Genomic DNA, 23,509 nt, shown 5'->3' with positions numbered 1-23,509 from the left:
CTTGTTCTTGATTTTCTGAGTAATTCAAGGGTCCTTATTCTAGGAATCTACTACAGTACAGATAACATTTTTTTGCAACCGAATTTATTTCAAGTTTAATATTGGTATGAGTTAAACTATTGTCAGCCTACTTCCTTCATTACCAAACTGTATTATTTTATTTATGCAGATTGATGATGTTACAGCAAAACTTGAAACTGCATCTTCAAAATGCCTGCATCTGGATGCAAGAAATCAAGTTCTTCAACAGGAGTTATTATCTATGAGAGCAATACAAAAGAAATGTGGAAAACTGGAGAAGAATAAAAAGAAGTTGGAACAAGAACTAGTTAACCTCAAAAGTCATGTAGAAATGAATATGCTAGAACGTGGTCAAGTAGAACAGTATAAACGGGAGATTGAAGAAAGAGCCAGACAGGATATATTAGAAAAATTAAAAGAAGTCAATCTGTTTTTACAGGTCAGTTTATTTATCTGTGTTGTGTTTTGATTTGTGCCATTGTAAATTATACTTTGGATAGATACATTGCATATGTTTCCTCAACATCCCTTATAGCAGTTTGATTTGTAGATTTCTAGATGTAAGGTAGCACTTGTGTCTTCAAATATTCAGTTTCTACAATTACTGTCACTAAATTGGGCTTTGGAAATAAAGATTCTTATTAGAGCATCACTTGATTATTAAGACCAGTTTGCATAGAACAAGACCATTAAGGGAAAAAGAAAAAAATTATTATTTAAAAAGCATACTTTTGGGTTATTTTTAAGTTATATTGCTCAATTTAAAATTTTACCTTGATTTTATATTTCTTTGAATTATCAGATTACAATCAGCACCAATATCAAAATGATTCTACTTTTTTATTGTTCGGATTTAATTCATTTGACATTAATGATAAATATTTTAAACTTCAGCTTTTCTCACATTCTTAAAATTGCCTTCTCAATCACTGATTTAAAAGACTACAAGAAAAAAAATACACTATAATTATTCTGGTTATAATAATAATTATTATTATTTTTGTTTGTATTTATTTGGGGGGGGGCGGCACATGGTCCAGGAATTGAACTTGGGTCTCCTGTATGAAAGGCAGGCATTCTACCACTGAACTACCTGTGCACCCTGGTTATAATTATTTTTAAGATGTATTCTTTTAATTTGCTTTAGACACAAGCAGCATCTCAAGAAAACTTAGAGCAATTAAGAGAGAATAATAATGCTTCAATAAGAAGTCAAATGGAACTCAGAATAAAAGATTTAGAATCTGAACTTTCCAAAATGAAAACTTCCCAAGAAGATTCTTATAAAACAGAGTTGGAAAAATACAAACAACTTTATCTAGAAGAACTAAAAGTTAGAAAATCATTGTCAAACAAACTAAACAAGTAAGTCAAAACACAAAATCATTGAATATAAATTTAGTTCATTAATTTGCCTTTAAAGTATAGTTTTTAGTGAGCTAGGTTTATGAGATTGGTAGATAGTGAAAACTAACTGAACAGTATAATTTTGTAAAATTATGTGAATAATTGAATTTACCTTTAAAATGCTAGTCTAGGATAGTTTGTGTCCTTTCCCCACTTTTTTCTTTTTGGTTTTACATGGCTTTATTATTTTTCTCTTAATATTCTCATATAGTGAGCCTGATATACCAGTATTAAAGCAAAGCTTTTTTTTGTATTTTTTAAATATATAAATTGTAGGCTTGCAGAAAAATCATACAGTAAATATAGGTTCCCTCTATCCCCCCTTTATACAATTTCCCCTATTATTAACACTTAGCATTAGTATGATTCCTTTGTTACAATTGATTGTAACAATATTATTAAAATTACACTACTAACTGTTGTCCATAGTTTATGTTAGACTTTACTGTTTGTGTTGTACAGTCCTATGGTTTGTTTGTTTTTTAATTTATTCTGGTAACATACATACAACCTAACATTTCCCCTTTTTCACCACATTCAAATATACAATTCAGAGACACATTCACAATGTTGTGCTACCTAAACTTTTCCATCACCCCAAACAGAAACCATATCAATGAAGTATTAACTATCCATTCCTTACCTCCACCCACCCTCTGGGAACCTGTATTCTAGTTTCTGACTCTTAATGGATTTGCTTATTCTAATTATTTCAAATCAGTGAGAGCATACAGTATTCGTCCCTTGGTGTCTGTCTTATTTCGCTCAGATGATGTCTTCAAGGTTCATCCATGTTGCCACATGTATCCAAACTTCAGTCTTTTTTATGGCTGATTAGTATTCCATTATATTAATACACTACAGTTTATCTGTTCATCTGTTGAGAGACGCTTGGGTTGCTTCTGCTTTTGGACCACTTTGAATAATACTGCTTTGAATATTGGTGTGCAAATATCTGTTCAAGTCTGCTTTTAATTCTATTGAAATTAACAGTGGGGTTGCTTGGTCATATGGTAATTCTATACTTAACTGGACTGCCAGACTCTTCCACAATGGCTGGACCGTTTTATATTCACACCAACAATGAATGAATGTTTCTGTTTCTCCACATCTTCTCTAACACTTATTTTCTGTTTTGTTTTGTTTTTTTTAAATAGTAGCTGTTCTAGTGGGTGTGAAATTCTATCTCATTGTGGTTTTTTTTATTATTATTAATTTAAAAAGCTTAACTAACAAAACATTTAGAAATCATTCCATTCTACATATGCAATCAGTAATTCTTAACATCATCACATAGTTGCATATTCATCATTTCTTAGTACATTTGCATTGATTTAGGAAAAGAACTAGCAAAACAACAGAAAAAGATATAGAATGTTAATATTTAATGTTAATATTTCTCACTACTAAGGTAGTGAGAAATGAACAAAGGTGGTTTCAGCAAATGCTTGAAAATAAGCTTTCCTCATCTCTAAACTGATTTCCTTAGTACGAGTGTTTCTGTTTGCATCGGGAGTCTTGTCAGTGGAGCCATTCCAGAACATGGCCATCGACAACGCTGAGAACCTTTTCTATCCCTTCTAGCCTTTGCTTGAATTTGTTGTGCTTGGTTCCCCCATAGAATATGTACTTCCCTAAAACAATTTTAAGACTGTAATTGTATGCAGTAGGTATGCTCTGTCACATTTTCAGTATTAAATCACTGTTTAATGGGAAATTACTATTATGGCAACTTAAAAAATGTAAGTCATTGAGATTCCTTTAGGGAAAAATGAAATCCTAAGCATTTGTCTTTTATAATGGTCATAGGGCTAACGAGCAGCTTGCAGAGATCAGCACCAAACTTCTCGTTGAAAAACAACAGAACAGATCTTTAGTCAGCACTCTTGCTATGAGGCCAGTCCTGGAGCCATCTTGTGTTGGAAATCTTAATAATAGTTTAGTGCTCAGTAGAAATCTTCTTCCAAGAGAAAACTTAGTTATTCCTTCCTCAAGCCCACGGCCTTCAAATAACAGCATGGAAAACTACTTGACCAAGGTTAGTTCTGTTATCTTTTTTCCCTGGGGTTTCAGGTTCCAGACACAATTCTTGTTTTTAATTTGGTGAAATACTGTGCTGCTTAATTACTTGTGGACCTTAAGTAAATGTCATAATTATTTGTGCTAATGAAGAAAGGACATAGAAAATTTAAATTCTTTTTCAAGACCCTGGGTCTCTCATTTTTAAGAGATAGCCATTGTTAACTTTATTTAATAAACGTAACTAAACTGACACATTTTAAATTTCTTGAAAAGCTATATTTAGATTTTAGAAAGTACTGTTTAATAACCAGTACTTTGAGATGCTTTTACTTACTTTCTTGTTGATTTCAGGTTGGCTGTTATTCATAACCTTTTTAGAGTTTTCCTGCATCACCCCAACTTTTCTACCCTTAAGTACAAATGAATGATTGGCATCCAAATATTTAACCAAAAATGGGTGCTGTTTTACTTACAGCATTTTTATTTCAATTTTTATAAGATGTGTCTATTGCCAGGCAGTTGCACCATATTTTTAAATCAAGCAAATGTTTGAATTTTAAAAATGAAGTTCACTTATGTTTCTACATCTTGCCATCGCTTGAATGGCCATGACTATTAGAGGGCATTGATAAGAAGAGTATCTTAATAGCAAAGAAAATAGCATTTGGCGATTAAAACATCTATTTCAGTATACACTGGCTCATCATTTTGGTGGTGTTTTCATCTTCTACTCTAGGAACGAGTAACATAGGACAGTGTTAAATGAAACTTCGACCATTTTTTTTGGCTTCATGCCATTGCAAATGAAAGAGTTCTTCTGGAGCCTATGTTATTTTTTTCTAACCTAGGAAGGTTTCTTAGCCTTGCTGCCAAATTTCCTAAAAATGAGTAAATTGACTATTTTAGTACATAAATGTAAGGTCCTAGCTAGCTTATATTTTTTCACCATTTAGTTAGCTTAATTTCATTTTATTTTTCTGAAAAAATGAGAAGGTTTCAGAGTCATGACATTGGATTATTGGATACAGATACTTCAGTCATGACATTGGATTATTGGATACAGATAAGAAAATGAGTGTCAGATACTCTTTTAAATTGTTAAGCATGATGTGAACTTAAAATGTTCTTATTAATTCTCACCAAAAAATCAGATAATGTATTATTTGAAAGAGTATGTAAATGCAGAAACAATAAAAAAGAAGGTATTTGAGGATTTTTTCCCCTTTAATTTTTTAGGGAAAGGGGTGTTTACTTTTTAGTATTTCTGCTAAGTTGGAAAGAATTTATTTTAAACTTAACATAGTAGTTTGAGGCATACATGGTTCCGTTGTGGGGCACGGGTTTGCCAGCTCATGCTAGACTTAATGAGAGAGATTAAAAAGCACTACTCTGTCAAAACAAAAAGGCATGTTCTTGGTGTCTCCATAACTGTTGTGTGATGCTGTGAAGGAGTTGCTACACAGTTGTTATCTACAGCATTCTTAGAGTTGCAGAAAGAAGGTACCTTCTAGAGTTGCTAGGAATTTATTTCCACTAGGAAAACCTAAATCAACATGATGAGAAGTGGTAGCATATTGTCTGATATGATGGAAGGGGATGGATTTTGGGTGGAGCATTACAAAACCACAAACTTTTAAAAAGGTTTTTAGCTATGACTCTAGAAATTAAAATGTTAAAGATAGCATTAATATTAAAATTGTTTATGAATCTTTACTTTGCAAGGTTTCAACATCTTGGATTATTCATACTGTGATTCCTATCATACCCAGCTTTTTTGTTTTCTCCTGGCTTTGATTATGATCAATTAGTCTCTAGTCTTGTGATTTCAGGTGTACTGCTTGTAGAAGAAAGTTTCCTCCACTTTCATAATATTTACTGTATATATTTACTGTATCTCTTACTTTGACATGAAGGTTACTCTTGCCGCTTGACATTTAGTGCTAATGGGCAACCACATATATATTTTGCTAATTTTTAGTTTCAGATTTCACATTCTAATTTAATTCTGGGATACTTTATCCTATACATGAGAAGTAGTTTTACAGCTTTATCCTTACTCAATTCTATGCTAAAACTTGGGCCAGCCACAGTGGCTCAACAGGCAGAGTTCTCACCTTCCAGGCCAGAGACTTGGGTTCGATTCCTGGTGCCTGGGCAAAAAACTAAGAAAAGAAAAAATTAAAACTAGCCTGACAGATAGATCACGAGCTAGATTTTAACTGAAAGAATTCTTAAGAGTTGAAAACTAAAAATATATTCCTGATAATTTTGTGAAAGAAAAATTTGGTTTAAAAATTTATGTTCAAGACTTGTCTAGTATGTTTGTTCATATCAAGTGCTGCATTCAGGGCCTGGCATGCAGGAGTTGCTTAGGACATGTTTAAATTTGCTTACATTTTCGAAGACTAATTTTACATTGATTGCTCTTGTATTTTTGGTGCATTTTGGATACTTTTAAATAATTTCTAATGATTTATTTAAGTAAGTTCTCTGTCAAGTGATTTTTTTCTAAAGGTTTTACAAACACATCAAAGTTAAAACAATTAATATTCATAAGACTTTAACTTTTTACATGACAGAACATTGTATCTCAACAGAATATCGAATCACATTTCTTCTCAAATAAAAATAGACCCTTTTAAGACTACCATGACAATGCCTGTCTATTCTGAATTTTAACTCTAATCAAACTATCATAATAGTTATGCTAAGTACTCATAAGTTAATAATTGAGTTTTTGTTGTTGTTTTGTTTCATTTTTGGCTTATCCAGGAAAAAATTCAGTTTAGTATTGAAAATCAATCTATGTAATTCACCTAGCAGCACACTAAAAATTTTCAAATGATTATATGGATAGACATAGAAAATATACTTGGAAAATTCCAGCATCCAACTCTTGAAAAGCCTCTCACCAAACTAGTAATAGAAGAGAACTTCTTCAATTTATAAAGGATGTCTATAGAAAACCTCTAATATCATACTCAGTAGTGAATTGCTGGATTCCTTCCTCTAATATTAGGAATAAGACACATGTCTGATTTCATTACTTTTATTTAACTTTGTAATGAAGTTCTAATTGCAGTCAGGAAAGAATAATATGGGATAGGCATAGTTTGCCAAACCCCAACCAAAACCATTCCTGCCAACCCTGAAGAACACCTAGGTCTTTATATGAGATTCTACGAAGGTCCTATGCACTAGGACTACTTTCCAGAAACCAACCTCATTTTACTATGAGTTCTTTAAATATGTATATGCCTTTGTCACTTAATTTTTCAGCTCCTTGATCAACAGACTATTCTTCAGTTATTTTCTCTGTAGCGAAATACATGTATTTAATATTACAAACTGATAAATGTAATTTACTTGAGACATTAATCTTTTTACTATTAGATTTTTAATTGCAGTGGTTTAAATGGAAGGATTTGTTTGATTTTATTCATTTGAGTGCATCATATTTATTTTTTAACATTTGAATCTCATTAAAATAATGATAAATTTTAATTTAAAAATATCAGTATAACTGTAGCCTGTCAATAAATACTTTTGATGGTCATGGAAAAATTGTTCTGATATCAGATGAAGGCATAACCATGGAAGCATAGGGCTGGACCAAAGAGACCTTGAGCCAAGAGAGAAGGCCCATCCACAGTGGTTGAAGGTGGGGGAGGGGGGCTCCACTCCAATGTTCCTGCAGAGTGTGGCTGTCTCCCCAGTGCTTGGAGAGGGTGGGTCTTATGCCCTTGCATTCGGGGGAACCTGGCTACCACTCAGGAAGACCCTAGTTACTGCCCTGGCACTTGTAAAGGGTGGGGCTGCTGCTTCAGCAGTCACAGAGGACAACTGTCTATCCAGAGATGACTCTCAGCCCTTAAAATCTATTAGAATTTGCCCTGCTGGGTTTCAGACTTGCTTGGAACCTGTGACCCCTATTTTCCTCTCCTTTCTGAACTGAGAATGTCTATCTTATGCCTAACCCATCTTTGTATGGGAAGCAGATATCGGTTTTCTAAGTTTAATAGGTCCACAGAGAGGAACTTTGTCCCAGGAAGGACCACATGCATAGCAGATTTTTATGAGACTTTATACTTAGAGTTGTCACTGAAATATGGCTTAAGGCTTTTGGGAATGTTGTGATGAAAGAATATATTTCATTCATAATGTCTTTTGTCTGCCAAGTGTGTGGACTCTGGTATTTGTCATAGCAGCCTGGCAAACCGAGCCATCAGTGTACCCTTTTAGACAGTGTTAGATGGAAACACAGGCAATATGGTTTAAAATATTCCCACACATTTCATAATTAAGTAGATAAATGTAACCATAAGTTAATTGTTTCCTAATTTCTATAAAGGAAAACAAAGTTACAATTAAAGTTATACATTGCTGTCCTCATTTCCAATTCTAGAAAGTCATAAATCAAAGAAACTACATTTGAAAACTAGCCCTAAAATCTAAATTTATCCTTCCTTCAAGCAAATTTTCTGAACTCTTTGTGTTCATACGAATAAAGGATGTTTGAATCATGATACAGGTAGTATGATATATTAACTTAATTTTTTGCCAGTAGGATTTTCACATGATATTAAGACATAGTACCACTTACTTTATGATTCTGTGTTGAAAAAGTAATAGCATAGATCATACTTTTAGATTTTGCTTTTCTAAAAGTATAGAATGGAAAATTTGTTTTATTTATTTTTTATTGTGGATATATATATATATGTATAACACAAAATTTCCTGTTTCAACCATTTTTTATACATTGTTGGTGTTAATTACATTTACAGTTTTGTGTTACCGTCGCTATCATCCATTACCAGGAATTTTTCATGATCCAAACAGAAATTCTGTACATATTGAGCATCAATGCCCCATTTCCCCCTTCTCCAAAGTATATTTTATTTTAAGGAAAAATCCATTAAAGTCAAAAAATGGTTTCGAACAGAGTTTTGCTATGAACTGCAAAGTAATGCATTCAGTGTTAAACATGACGTGAATTGATCAATATTCTTTGTACCATTAAGATCGCATACCACCTTTCTGAAATTATGTCTATTCCGTATACCAATTATTAATTGTGCTTTTTATTAGAGTAATTTAACAACATCATATATATTTCCCCCTTTGGTTATCTAAACTTAAAATAGGTAGAAAATTTAAAAATTTTATGTGATTATTTTTCTCCAAGTTAGGTTTATTCTCTAAAAATATCAAAGACTACATTTCATAAGATGTGTGTCATTCTTATTATATTGTCTCTCTTGTTTAACTTAACATCATAAATTATATTTGACTTATTGCAGATGCGGCAGGAATTGGAAAAAAATATAACTAGAGAACTAGAGGAAGAAGGTATGTTGATAAAAATTATGAATTAAATTTAGATATTGATTTTTGAAATTAACTGTAAATAGTAAATGGCATCTCTTTCTATTGTTTGGATATTAAACATAATGTTAAGTATTTTTTCTTATATATATATATTTAATGAGAGACATTAAAGCATAACATTCATAATGAAGAATATAATTGTTCTTCATTTCATCATGTTTCTGGATCTTTTAAACATCTCAAACAATCTCTGTATCCCTAACCTTTATTGTTTCTGGCTATAACCTTCCTTTACTTCTGCCATGCCTAGAGAGCTGAAACTCTTCTCAGAAAACATAAGGAAAGCTTTAGCCACTTCTCATCTTTACTGTAGTAGTAGAAGACTGAAAAACAGATTCATCTTGTGATACCTAGTTGAACAATTACTGTTTGAAAAGTGGTTACTTGACTAGTGGCATTTTGAATCTCCAGTTATTCACTGTGTCATTGCTTTCCTTTTGCCCTCAGGATAATTTCAAATTCCTTAGCCTGGATTAAAAATGCTCATACCAATATGGTTCTTGCTAAGTTATTCAGCCTTATCGCTTGCTCATTTGCCCCTACTCTCCCCCTTTGCTCTGGCATAATATAGACTACTTGTATCATTCCAGAAAGGTTCTTCCTCACCTGTGGCTCTTTGCAGGTGCTTCTCTCTATTTGACGTCATTTATATTTATCCTTAAATTAGCAACTTACATATCACTTGCACCAGAAGGCCTATGATATTGACATAAAATTGGGATAGATGTTCCTCCCATGTGTTGCAATAGTATTCTGTTTTTGTACCTGTTATCATATGTATGACTTTGTGTGGAAGTGGCCTGTTCATTTGGTTTTTCAGATTATAGTACTTACTGTAGAGGGGTGGACTTGGTCATTTCATCTTATAATTCCAGTTTGCTTGTCATAGAGCCTTAGCACACGGTTGTTGAATAAACCATGAATGAAGAATAAGGAAAGCAGAAGCTCTGATATTTAGTCACAGGGCTAATTAGTTACACACAGTCCATTGTGTAAATATGGGCAAATTATACTGAATAGTAGCCTTGTAATTTGTACTGAAGCTGTACAAATATTTTTCATTCTTCCTAACGCTAATAAAAATCTCAACTTTCTTGACTGTTACTTAGTTTTAACCATGAAGTTTTTAAGATTAAGGATGTAATTTTTTCTTTTTCTTTCCAGCTGCTGCTGAGTTTAAGCCTGGATCCTGTAGAGCTTCTCCTCTAGGATCTACTGATGAGTCAAATCTAAATCAAGACCTAGTTTTAAAAGCATCACAAGAATATGTACAGATTTTAAAGAAAAATTATATGATCTGAAAGATAAATAATAATTTATTTACTAGGCTGTTTATACAATGTTTTAATGGTTTCCTCTTGTATGATATGTGAAAATATTAAAATATTTTTGTATCATATCTGTTTGGTAAAAATTTATGTATTACTTTAAGCCATGTTTCTTGGAATCTATAACTTTTAAATGAATTTTGCAAACAAAAACCATCATTATTGAGTTTTTACATAGCCAAACTGCTCAAAATTCTAGCCATTTAAAGTTGTCATTAATATTTAAGTAGAGTTAATTGATGGCTTATTTGTAAGTTGTTATCACTATATAACTATAAAAAACCAGGTATCCATCATTTAATATATTGCTGCTATGTCAGTTGTCAATGGTTAGACTATTACAATTGTTATAGTGCCATCAAACTTATATAGAATTTTAATAACTGTATACATTGATTTATAGATATTTCTTCATGAAGAAATAAGGTTTGCCTAAAGCTTTTCACCTTTTCTATTTTTTATTCATTTTTAAAAACATAGAGAAAAAATTGCAAGTTTTAATACAAAGGACTGTTTCTCCCCTGAACCATTTGAAAGAATAAATTGTCCATGTGATTGATGCCCATTACTGTTGATTATTCTAGTATGTATTTCCCACAAACAAGGACATTCTGCACAACTACAGTATAACCATCACAATCATAAAATTAACATTGATACATTCTATCATTTAATCCCCAGACCTTTTAATATTTGCCACTTGTCTCAGTGCCATTTGTTGCAAAAGGATCCATTTCTGAATTGCGGATTGAATTTCATTGTTGTATCCCTATAGTCTCTGTCAGTCTGGAATAATTTCTTGATCTCTCCTTGAATTTCAAGACCTTGATTCTTTTGAAAATTGAATGTCAGTAATATGGAATGTTCCGCAGTGTGGGTTTTTCTGATGCTTCCTTATGATTAGATTCAGATTAAATGTTTCTGGCTGTAGAATCACAGAAAGAATCCTGCAATCTTCTCATTGCATCCTGTCACTTGACCCACAATTTGATTTGCTATGTTCTATTTTTTTTCAACCTTCAGCTCACGAATTGTCTCCTCTGCTATGTCCAATCTGTTCCCTGAACTGTCCATAAAATTTTTTAAAACAGTTTTATTGTACAATATAACATATATTCAAAGCAAAGAAAGAAGAAACAATAATTTTCAAGTTGTACTTCAACAAGTAGTTACAGAAGAGATTTAAGAGTTTGTCATGTGCTACCATTCTACTATCTCAGAGTTTCCTTCTAGCTGCTCCAAAACATTGGAGACTAGAAGGCATATTAATATAATGATTCAGCAATCATACTTGCTTGTTAAATTCTGTTTCCTCTGCTATACCTTCCCATCCTCTGATCCCTCTCCCAATCTATAGGGTTCTTTACAAATTGCCCCAATCCTGACTTTTCCATGTTGAGAAAGGGTTTCAACACTATAGGATAGGGGGATGTGAATCAATCAACAATATTGGAGAGGCTGGTCCCTCTGAGTTTCAGGATATATCTGACCTAGGGACCCTCCAGGAATTATAGATTTCAGAAAAGCAAACTTAGTGTATGAAACCTTCATAGAGTCTCAGTTCGAACCCTAGCTGTTCTTAAGTCAACAGGAGTGAGGTTGGTTGAAGTTTAGCAACCCTGGCAATTAGCACTATCTAATTTGAAGCTTGCATAAGAGTTTTCTACACTTCTGGGAAGATGCTGTAATGGGGCAGATTGAAATCACCCCTGCTCCGTGGAACAAGATAGGTGGGGGAGAGAATGACCAGGACTGTTATCCCATGAGGCGAGTACTCAAAGAGGGTTTCTAGGGTGTTCTGGGGGTGAGAGAGGCAGGGGGATTGGGACAGGGAGAGCGGGTGGGTCAGACCTAGCCATGATCCCCACTGGAGGCATGCAGTGAGGTGTGGTTCAGAGGGAACTGGTCATCCCTCTGCTCAAGCCTACACCAGCTATTGGCTGGGGAATCTTCCCCGAACATCACTACAGCTCGCAGCACCCATAGGGAGCCCTGAGGCAGCATGGCCATCAGATTGAAGAGCCGGGCCCCGGGCCCTGGGAGCAGTCACCAGACCAGGTGCCAAGAACAGCTGTTCGGGTGCTGTGAGGCAGCTGCTTGCCCTGGGCCTTGTCGGGTACCTCCCTCCTGTGCACTGGGACCAACCATAGCATTGCCACAGGCTGGGAAAGGCCCCCCAATCCTCCTTGCCATACACACAGACTCTCTAGTCAGACTTAGCAGTTGGAGAGGGGTGGGCCTGAGGGGAGGAGGTGCCTCAGGAATGCTACCTGCTGGTGAAAAGTGATAAGTGCAGACAAGCAAACTACTTAGGTTTTTTCTTTTTTTCCCTTAAAAAAAAAAAAAAAAAAATATATATATATATATATACACACACACACACATGTTTTATTTTTATGTACATATTTTATGTATATTTTTAATTGACTTTAAGCTTTTTATTTCTTATTTTTTATTCTATTTATTTTCTTTTACTTTAAAAATATTTTTATTGAGAAGTCTTTTTCACACACATATAGCACAAATATGGTATACAATCAGTGGCTCACAATATCATCACATAGTTGCGTATTTACCACCATGATCATTTTTAGAGCATTTGCATCACTCCAGAAAAAGAAATAAAAAGGAAAAAAACTCATGCATCCCATACCCCTTACCCCTCCTTCTCATTGACTACTACTATTTCAATCTACTAAATTATTTTACCCTTTGTCCCCTGTATTATTTATTTTTTATCCATATGTTTTTACTCATCTGTCCATACCCTGGATAAAAGGAGCATCAGAGACAAAGTTTTCACAACCACACGGTCACATTGTAAAAGCTATATAGTTATAGAAAAGTCTTCAAGAAAATCAAGGCTAGGCAGGCCACAGTGGTTAAGCAGGCAGAGTTCTTGCCTGACCTGGGTTCTGTTCCCAGTGCCTGCCCATGAGGGAAAAAAAAAGAAAGAAAATCAAGGCTACTGGAACATAGCTCAACAGTTGCAGGTACTTCCTCCAGTCACTCCAATACACCATAAACTAAAAAGGGATATCTATTTAATGCATAAGAGTAGTCTCTAGGACAACCTCTCAACTCTGTTTGAAATCTCAGCCACTGAGACTTTATTTTGTCTCATTTCTCTCTTCCCCTTTTTGGTCAAAAGGCTTTCTCAATTCCATGATGCTGGGCCCTGGCTCATCCCAGGAGTTCTGTCCCACATTGCCAGGGAGAACTCCACCCCTGGAGTCATGTCCCATGTAGGGGAGGGGGAGCTGGCCTAGCTTTTAATAGACCCTCAAGTAGAACTGTACCTCATACATGATATCTGGGCCTTGGCTTGATGGGGGAATATTGACAAACTAAGTGCAAAAGGGAACCTTCAGTACAAAACCAAGTAAAAGCAAAACTAGACCAACTTGCAAAATAACCTTGCTAAGATAATCAAATGCCCCAAACATAAAAGAAAATCACAAAGCATGTGGAGATCCAAGCAGAAACGGCTCAGCCAAAGCAAAAACTCCAGAGGGGACACAGAATAGGGAATACTCGAGGATATTTATAAAGAGTGAAGGATATCAGGAAGATACTAGAAGAGCATAAAGAAGAATTCAAAAAATTAAATTAAAGTGTAGATCTCACAGAGATGAAAGAAAAAGTAGATCAAATTAGAAATATACTAGGGACACATGGTAGATTTGAAGGCACAGATAGAAGAATAAGCTAGAAGACAACGATTGAATTAGAATAAACAAAAGAAGAAAATGGCAAGAAAGGTGGAATAAATGGAACTGGATTTTAGGGAAATGATGGACAACAAGAGGTGCACAAGTATAAGAAACATCGGTGTCCCAGAAGGAGAAAAATTAAAGGGCTGGGAAAATTAATTGAAGATCTAATCAGGGAAAACTTCCCAACCCTTATAAAAGATATAAATATGCAAATAAAAGAGCCCAATGAACTCCAAACAGAATAAATCCAAAAATATACTAATAGAACTTTCAAATGTTGAAGAGAAACAGAACATTCTGAAAGCAGGAGAAAAGTGATCTTGTACATACAAGGCAAAACACATAAGATCGAGTTTGGACTACTCAACAGGCACCATAGAAGCAAGAAGGCAGTGATATGATATATTTAAGATTCTAAATGAAAAACACTTTTAGACAAGAATTTTATATCCAGACAAGTTTCTTTCAATATTGAGGGAGAGATTAAAATTTTCAAAGACAAAACTGAGAGAACTAGTCAACAAGAGACCTACCCTACAAGGAAAGGAAAGGGAGTCCTGTCAGTTAAAAAAACAAAACGGGAGAGGGAGGTCTGGAGGGCACAGAATTGAAGACTACCAGTAAGGGTAATTTAAAGGATAAAAAGAGAGAGAGGGACTCTCTCTAAGCCAACTCAGCAGGTGAATTCCCACCCTTCCCCTATGGGGACACGACTCCCAGGGGTGTAAGCTCCCTAACAACATGGGACAGAAATCCCAGCATAGGCCAGGACCCAGCATCAAGGAATTGAGAAAGCTTTCTTGACCAAAAGTGGGAAGAGAGAAATGAGACAAAAATAAAGTTTCAGTGGCTGAGAGATTTCAATCAGAGTCTACAGGTTATCCTGTAGGTTATTCTTACACATTATATAGATATACCTTTTGAGTTTATGGTGTGTTGGAATAGCAAGAGGGAAGTATCTGAAACTGTTGGGCTGTGTTCCAGTAGCCTATTCTTAAAGGCAATTGTACAAAGATCTAATATTTACAATGTGACTGAGTGATTGTGAAAACCTTGTGTTTAATGCTTCTTTTTTCTAGGGTATGGACAGATGAGTAAAACTTACAGATAAAAAATAAATAATAGAGAGGACAAAGGTTAAAATAAACTGGGTAGATGGGAACACTGGTGGTCAATGAGAGGGAAGGTGAAGTGTATGGCATGTATGAGTTTTTTCTTTTTATTTCTTTTTCTAGAGTGATGTAAATGTTCTAAAAGATGATCATTATCATTCGCACATCATACAATCCACTTAAGAGTATAGATGTGCCTTCACCACCATAATCTATCTGAAGACATTTCCTTTTCTTCCACAAAGAATCCATACCCCTTCCCCATGCCCCTGCCTGTTAACATTTAGTTTTGGATAATGTTTTTGTTACATTCAGTGGAAGCATATTACAATGTTACTGTTGACTCTAGACCTAGCTTGAGATGATCATACTTTTTTCCATATACTATCATCCATTTTCAACACCCTGCAATATTGACATTCATTTGTTCCCCCCCCCCCATGCAAAAAATGTTTTATTTGTACATTTAGTCACCACGGTTGTTAACTCTAGCATTCCTAGGTTATACTGTCTGTCTTTATCCTCTATCTTCCCTTCTGGTTTCAAATGTGCCCCCAGCCCTTTTCCCTCTATCATACTCACATTCAGCTTCATTCAGCACTTATATTATTGCACTACAATCAGGTAGTATTATGCTATCCTTTTCTGAATTTTTACAATGAGTCCTGTTGCACAATCTGTTTTCCTTCAGCATCACTTGCCCAATCTCTACCCTATTTCTATCTCCTGATAACCTGTGTTTTTAACTTCAATTCTCCAATTTTTCTCATTAATGTTAGTTCATATTAGTGAAGCCATATGGTATTTATCCTTTTGTTTCTGGCTAATTTTACTCAGCATAATGTCCACAAGGTTCATCTATGTTGTTATATGTTTCATGACTTTATTTTATCTTACAGCTGCCTTATATTCCATTGTATATATATACCACAGCCTGTTTAGCCACTCATCCATTGATGGACATTTGGACTGTTTCCATCTCTTGGCAATCATAAATACTACTGCTATAAACATTACTGTGCAAACATCTGTGTCCTTGTCCTCACATCCTCTAAATATATCTCTAGTAATGGGATTGCTGGATCATATGGCAATTCTATACTTCGTTTCCTGAGGACCTGCCAAATTGCATTCCTGAGCAGTTGTACCATTTTACATTCCCATCAACAGTGGATAAGTGTGCCTCTTTCTCCACCTCCTTTCCAGTACTTGTCATATTCTGTTTTGTTGTTGTTGTTGTTGTTTTTATTGGCATTCTAGTAGATGTCAGGTGATATCTCATTGTGGTTTTGATTTGGATTTCCCTAATAGCCAGTGAAGTTGAACATGTGCTTTTAGTCATTTATATTTCATCTTCTGAGAAGTGTCTGTATATGTCTTTTGCCCATTTTTAAATTGGGTCATTTGTCTTTTTGTTGCTGAGTTGAAGGATCTCTTTATATATTCTGGATACTAGATCCTTATTTGATATGTGGTTTCCATATATTGTTTCCCATTGTGTAGGGAGCCTTTTTACTTTCTTGGCAAAGTTCTTTGATGCACGAAAGTGTTTGATGTTGAGAAGATCACATTTATCTATTCCTTTTTTCAGTGCTCGTGCTTTGGGTGTAAGGTCTAGGAAACCCCTCCTATTATATATTTTATAAGATATTTCCCTACATTTTCTTCTAAAAATTTTATGATCTTAGCTCTAATGTTTTGATCTTTGATCCATTTTGAGTTAATTTTGTATTGGGTGTGAGATACGGATTCTCTTTCATTCTTTTGCTTATGGATACCCAGTTCTCCAAGCAGCATTTATTGAAGAGGCTGCTCTGTCCCAGGTGGGTTGGCTTGATTGCTTTGTCAAAGATCAATTGTCCATAGATGAGAGGGTCTATATATGAACATTCTATTCAATTCTCTTGGTCAGTATAGCTCTCTTTATGCCAGTCCCATGCTGTTTTAACCACTGTAGCTTTGTACTATGCTTTAAAGTCAGGTAGTAAAAGGGAGAAGAGAGAAATGAGACAAAGTAAAATTTCAGTGGTTGAGAGATTTCAGAGTCAATAAGTTATCCTGCAGGTTATTCTTATATGTTACATAGATATCTGTTTTAGTTTATGGTGTGTTGGAGTGGCTGGAGGGAAGTACCTGAAGCTATTTAGCTGTATTCCAGTAGCCTAGCTTCTTGAAGACAATTTTATAAAGATATAATGTTTACAATGTGACTATGCGAGTGTGAGAACCTTGTGTCTGATGCTCCTTATATCCAGTGTATGGACAGATGAGTAAAAAAATATGGATTAAATGAATAAATAATAGGGGGACAACATGTAAAATAAATTCAGTAGATGGGAACATTCATGGTCAACAAGAAGGAAGGGTGAGGTGTATGGTATGTATGAGTTTTTTCTTTTTTCTTTTTATTTCTTTTTCTGGAGTAATGCCAATGTTCTAAAAAATGACCATGGTGATGAATACACAACTGCATAATGATATTGCAAGTCATTGATTATACACCATGTATAGAATGTATGTGTGTGAAAATTTCTCAATAAAAAAAAGAAGAAGAAAAAAGTCAGGTAGTGTGAGACCTCCCACTTCATTTTTATTTGTCAAGATATTTTTTGCTATTTGGGGCACTCTTCCCCTCCAAATAAATTTGGTTACTGGTTTTTCTATTTCTGAAAAGTAAGTTGGGATTTTAATTGATACTATATTTAATCTATAAATCAATTTGGATACAATTGACATCTTAACTATATTAAATCTTCTAATCCTTGGACATGGTGTACTGGTTTGAAAAGATTAATGTTCCCTAGAAAAGCCATATTTAATCCTAATCAATCTTGTGGGAGCAACTATTTCTTCTAATTCCTATTCAGTACTGTATGTTGGAAACTTGATGAGGCTATCTTCACAGAGATGTGACTTAGTCAATTGTGGGTATTTAACTTGATTAGATGGAGATCTCCACCCATTCTATGTGGGTCCCACTTGGCTAAATTTAAGGCTTGTCTTATCCTTTGGGAAAAGAAGCTTGATGTCTTTGAGAGAATGGGGGTTCTTGTGAGATTCATACAAAGACCATATGCAAAGGAAAAGATAGGTGAAAATATCCTGGAGAATTTCCTTTGAGGAAAGGGAGTGGAATTGGAGGGCAAGGCCAGGAATGAATATCTTGTATAGGGCAATAAAGATGGTCCCCTGGGAAATCCACAGTCTCCACATCACAGGAAGTTTCCCCATGAAAAATCTTAGCACAAACTCAACACTAAGTCTGCATAAAGGATGAAGAACAGCAGAGAAGACAAAGGAATATAAGATGGATTTATCAGTCAGAAGCAAAGGGAGGAGAGAGGGGTAGAAAGAAGAGAGAATGCGCCCAAAGTGGGGAAGTTAGGGGAAGGACCTAGGTGAGGAATTCATGGTAAGTAGCCCACCAAGATGGAGGAAAACAGAGGCCAATGAGAGTGACAATAATAAGAACAATGACATCCAGGAAAAGGTAGATGAGGAAAAAGAGCCAAATGGAGCAGCAAAAATCAGTGTTGAGGGGCATGACTTACAAAGTGCAGATTCCGTTAACTGGTGCCTTACTTGGAAAATGACTCTCCTGGCTGGCTCGCCAAAAAAGATGTTATCCAAGCTCTGCCAACACCAGCATAGAGCTTTGTTCCAAGCTAAGACTTTCCCCACAAGAAAGAATTTAAGGACAAGAAAGCAAATAGCAATGAGCAGTGAAGTTTATTGAAAGATTAGTACATGCTAAAGAAATTAGCACAGGTGTGCTCAAGAGAGAGATGAGCTCTAAATAGCATGGGTTTTGCTTGTTTTATAGGAAGTTTTGTTAGTAGTGATTCTATCAAGTACTAAAATTTTGTTTTGGACACCTAATTTAACAATATTTTTGACCCCAGCCTTTCTTTTATTAACTAAGAGTTCATTTCTGGCACACTTTGCCTCTCTTTGATCCTAAGAAGTTGGAAGTGCACTGCCCAAGTCAGTGCTGTTTGTGTATCTGGGTAGCATTTGTCTATCACCCATTGCAGAAACGGTTTTCAGAAAACTGGTAACTGATCAAAATGTTTCAGGTATTTGGATCATTGACAGTGGTGCTGCTTCTAACTGGATTGTGGGCTGGTCACAAGATCCAGTGTATTCAAAACTGTTGTTGCATGTTTCATGTCTTTGTTATTGTTGTTTCAGGGAAAGAGGGTAAATCCTGTCCCTGTTTCTTCATTTTGGTTGGAAGAAGTCCCATATACTTCAATTTATTTTAATTTTGTTAGCTTCATGGCTCACTGTGCTTCTACACTGGATCTCAGCCAAAAGGCTGAGAAGTGACTTGTTATGCTTCTTAGACTCTTCACTTTCCTCTACATTGAGATATTTGTTCTACATTAATTTTATTTAATATGACTTATCTTTTAAAATTTTCCTCAAACAGGGCATATAGTGGTAAATATTGTTGGAACTTGCTTAGTTCACTTATTCTCCCACAAATATTTCCTGAAAACCCATTATAAGCCAGGTACTGTCTAGCCCCTGGGGTTACAGCAATGAGCAAAAACATACAAAAATCCTTGCATCACGGAGCATTCTGGTAGAGGAGAGAGAGAAAACAAAACCTGTGTGTGTGTTTGATTAAAATTCATCCTGCAGGCTAGATGGTGGTAAGCTCTATGGAAAAATATAAAGCAGAGAAAGAGAATGGAGAATGGCAGTGGCATGGAGGACAGGTATTTCAAATAGGATGCATGGATGTTCTCTGACAAATGGACATTGAGCAAATACCCAATGGGAAGACAGAATAAGCAGATGCTTTTAAATGAGTAAACCAGGGAGTGGAAGTGCTAGGTGCAAAGCCCCTGAGGCTGAGGTGGAGGAAGAACAAGGAAGCCAATGTGGGTGATGAGGAGGAGTGCTGGGGACAGCAGGAGATGAGAGCAGAACATTCAATGGTGTATTAGAGTTCTACAGAAAACAGAACTAACAGGAGATATGTATACATATGTATTATGTAAATGTTATGAGATCTGTTATAGGACTTGGCTCATGGGTCTGTGAGAATGGGCAGGGTACAAGCCAGGAACTTGGATTAAAGTTTTGATGAATTTCCCAGGAGAAGCTGGCTAGCTGGCTGAAGTAGAGATGGGGATTGTTGAAGGCAGTCCCCTTAGCTGATTGTCGATGTCATCAGCCATAAATGTAAGTCCACAGAATATCCTCACTGTAACAGTCAGGCCAGTGCTTGCTTGACTAAACAACTGGATACTATAATCAGGCCAAGTTGACACATGGACTAAACCATCACAGTCCACCCCTTGACAACTTAGCATCCATACATAGTAATGGTCATATTTTTAGCTAACATAATTCAACTGTCCTATGCATAACTGAAATGTATTCACTCTCCCCAGAATTGGGGAACCCATCTTCAATGGAATCATTGTTGGGTGTCCTGGTGGAAGCATTCCTCCTTTTGGTCAAATTAGTATAAAAGGTTACTTATTTTCCCTTTCCAAAGAAAGAGGAGAAAGTTTGAATGCAGAAAAGCCTATTTTTTTTCTTTCTCTACACACTCATACACATATCCATGAGATAGAGAAGAGACAGAGAGTGAATCATGACTGTTTTAAACAATAATTTGGGCTCTTGGCAATTTTATCAAGCCATACAATTAAAAATCTGGTCTTTAATACTCCTTAAAGTATAGAAGTAAAGGATGGACAGTTTGTTATTTTGTACAAAATTTAGACAAAAAGGGATGACAGTGTCCTCGTGGGACAAAGTGATAGGGTAGTTGATATCAGTCATTAGACAGCCAAGGGCCAACATGGGAGGCACATGAATGTGAACAAACTGGCTGTGGTGGCCAAGATGGAGATCATGCATGGGCCTGAGGTACAGCATCCCACTTGTGAGGTGTGGTCTGGCACCTGCTGCTGTAGAGACCCCTGCTCAGCTCCAGTGTGGCATCGTCCTTGAGAAGACCAGCTACCTATCTGGTGGCAAGTAAGCTACTTTGGACCCTTTTCATCTTGGAAAGACCAGCAGTTCATTCTCAAAGGAGTAGTACGCATTCCTGATATGTGTTTATCTTTCTTCCCTTCAGGGCCTCAGCCAGTACGGCTGTCTGAGAGCTTACAAAGTGTTTGACCCCCTGCCAAGGGAACATATAATATTGCATCATGTGGGAGGCCAGTCATTTGGGGAGTGGCCTCTCATTGTGAGAGACATTGGTTGTATCATGTACTGCACCAAGGAACAGTTGTTGACAGTGTCGAATGGTCTGTTGGAAACACAGCTGAAGCACCAGCTCAGACTGGGTAATACCCTGAGAGGACAGGGTGCCATCCTCCAGGATAGAGTATGTGCATTGATTTAAGAAATCTTTATGTGGGCCTGTGTCTTTAAAAGGAAGACTAGGAAAGGATCCAGAAACTAAGAAGTGGCCCTAATTACTAATATTTTTAATGACCCAATGGGGAAATTTATGCTTCCTTTCCCTCTATCTCTGGAATATGAATGGTTAAGGGACCTAGTTCACAAAGGAACACACTTTTGTTAAGAGATTCAGCAAAAGTCTTATTAAATTGCTATAGCTACCACCTGGAAACTCTGTGCTCTTTTCATCCAAAGATAAGGCGGTGGGTGGAAGGGCCACTATCTTGACAAGTTTTATTTGCCTGGATCATCAAAGGCAATGGGGCTGCCATTACAGGTTGGGGACAGACAGGAAAATAAGTGACACCCACTGAATCCACTTGGGCACTGCTCGCCCAACCGTTATTGAGAAAGTGTAGAGTCAGCACCCCCAATCTGAAATGTGCTTGGTGACAGGGCTCAAGCCACTAGGGAATCCACCAAGGCCAGCAGAGCTGGGGTGAGATAAATCCCAAATGGGTAGTGGGGGAGGAGAGGGCGAGTTTCATTCCTGTTCCCAAGATCAGTTGTAGTGGTGGGGGCTATAGTTGGTCTCACTAACCTCCCTCCTCTAGGGCTCCCCTCAGGAGGAGTGGCCAGGAAGAGCTGGTCCTCAAAGTATGTGGAGAACCGTATCCAAGTAGCTCAAGGGGTGATTTGTATTCCTCCTCGAAGTGCACTGCCCAGATTTTCCTTCAATGAGGGAATGGTTTACAGGTAGCAGGGAGAGCAGCCAGCCTCTGGGCCTCAGGTTCTCAGCCCCTTCAGGGTGCGCCTCAGTGAAAGAGGCCACATAGCCCACGTCACTTCTTTCCTGGGCAGCTGCATCTAGTCCTGAGCAGGGTGACCCAGTATAGGATAGAATTATCGCTCTGCCTGATTCTGCTTCTGACTCCTTCATTTCACAGGCATGAATCCCATATAAAACAGGTGAACCTCAAACTCTATCTCTGCTTCTGGAGAACCCACCCCACAACATTTGGGCGTTTTTAACCTCCCATCTTTATTGAAGGAGGTGAGTAGTTAGGGTGTATTAGTCAGGCTTCTCTAGGGAAACAGAACTAAAAGGAGATATTTGTAAATATGAGATTTTATAAAAGTGTCTCATGCACCTGTGGGAATACACAAGTCCAAATTCCGTAGGTTAGGTGGCAAGCTGGCAACAATGATAAAGATCTTCAATGACTTCCCAGGAGAGACTGGCTTTTGACTGCTGAAATTGTCACCTCCCCCTAAAAAGTCTCCAGCTGATTGGATCAAGTACAACTAATTGGCTCTCATTGTGGAAGCCATCCCCCTTAGCTGGTCATAGATGTCATCAGCCATAGAGGCAATCAACTGACTCATGATTTAAGTCCAAAAAATGTCCTCGCAGTAACAGGCCAGTGCTGGCTTGACCAAACAACTGGGTGTGGTCACTGGCCAAGTTGACACACGAACCTAACCATCACGTAGGGTGTTTGGCATCTTGTTTTTGTGTGATAGCAGAAAATGGTGGAGTAGTGCTAAGAACGGGGTGTTAGTAATCAATAAAATGAAAATTCTATAAAACTGATAAATTACAGAAGAGAAAAGAGACTGAATAGCAACTTGATCAAACTTGCAAACATAATAGAAGGGAGAAAAGGAAAACAATATGGTGTGATAAATAAAAAATAAAGGAAGATGAAATGAAAAAGATCAAACATATCAATTAATGCACAAATAGTAAGTGGACTGAAATTTTCCCATTAAGAAAAAGATGTTTTCAAGCTGGATTTAAAAAAGAAACAAAATCCAGCTATGTTCTGTTCATAAGATATTCAGTTGAATATCATAAAAGGAGGTTGAAAATATAAGGATGGGAAAAAGTTATCAAGAAAACACAAACAAAAAGAAAACAGAACTGTCAGCATTAAAATGAAACAAGTACCCCAACCAAAACCATTCCTGTCAACCCTAAAGAACACTTAGGGCTTTCTCCGAGATTCTACAAAAGCTTCATGAACTATGATTACTTTCCAGAAACCTGCAACCTCCAGATGAGTTCCTAAGCCAGATAAATGCTGAAGTGCAGAGGGGCCAGCCTCTCCAAGAACATCAACTAGTTCCATCCCCCATC

The 23,509-nt window shown here is 36.3% G+C and overlaps 1 protein-coding gene across 10 annotated transcripts in view; it reads left to right on the top strand.

Moving 5' to 3' along the window:
• Nucleotides 1–23,509, top strand: part of ANKRD26 (ankyrin repeat domain containing 26) — a 1,272,391-nt gene that overhangs the window by 183,426 nt on the left and 1,065,456 nt on the right. For 3 of the 10 annotated variants that reach the window (XM_077153134.1, XM_077153130.1, XM_077153084.1), the window contains 5 exons: nt 170–460; nt 1,169–1,386; nt 3,238–3,466; nt 8,754–8,802; nt 10,006–10,784. In XM_077153134.1, coding sequence (XP_077009249.1) covers nt 170–460; nt 1,169–1,386; nt 3,238–3,466; nt 8,754–8,802; nt 10,006–10,142 — 924 coding nt within the window. In that variant the 3' untranslated portion in view covers nt 10,143–10,784. Of the gene's footprint in view, nt 1–169; nt 461–1,168; nt 1,387–3,237; nt 3,467–8,753; nt 8,803–10,005; nt 10,789–23,509 lie in introns of those variants that run through there. The other 7 variants (XM_077153120.1, XM_077153113.1, XM_077153152.1 and 4 more) reach the window with 6 other exon arrangements.

The sequence above is a fragment of the Tamandua tetradactyla genome, chromosome 1, assembly GCF_023851605.1.
Source record: "Tamandua tetradactyla isolate mTamTet1 chromosome 1, mTamTet1.pri, whole genome shotgun sequence".
In the NCBI taxonomy this organism is placed as follows: domain Eukaryota; kingdom Metazoa; phylum Chordata; class Mammalia; order Pilosa; family Myrmecophagidae; genus Tamandua; species Tamandua tetradactyla.
The sequence above is the reverse complement of the archived record's forward strand: the minus strand, read 5'-3'. Positions and strand labels throughout refer to the sequence as shown.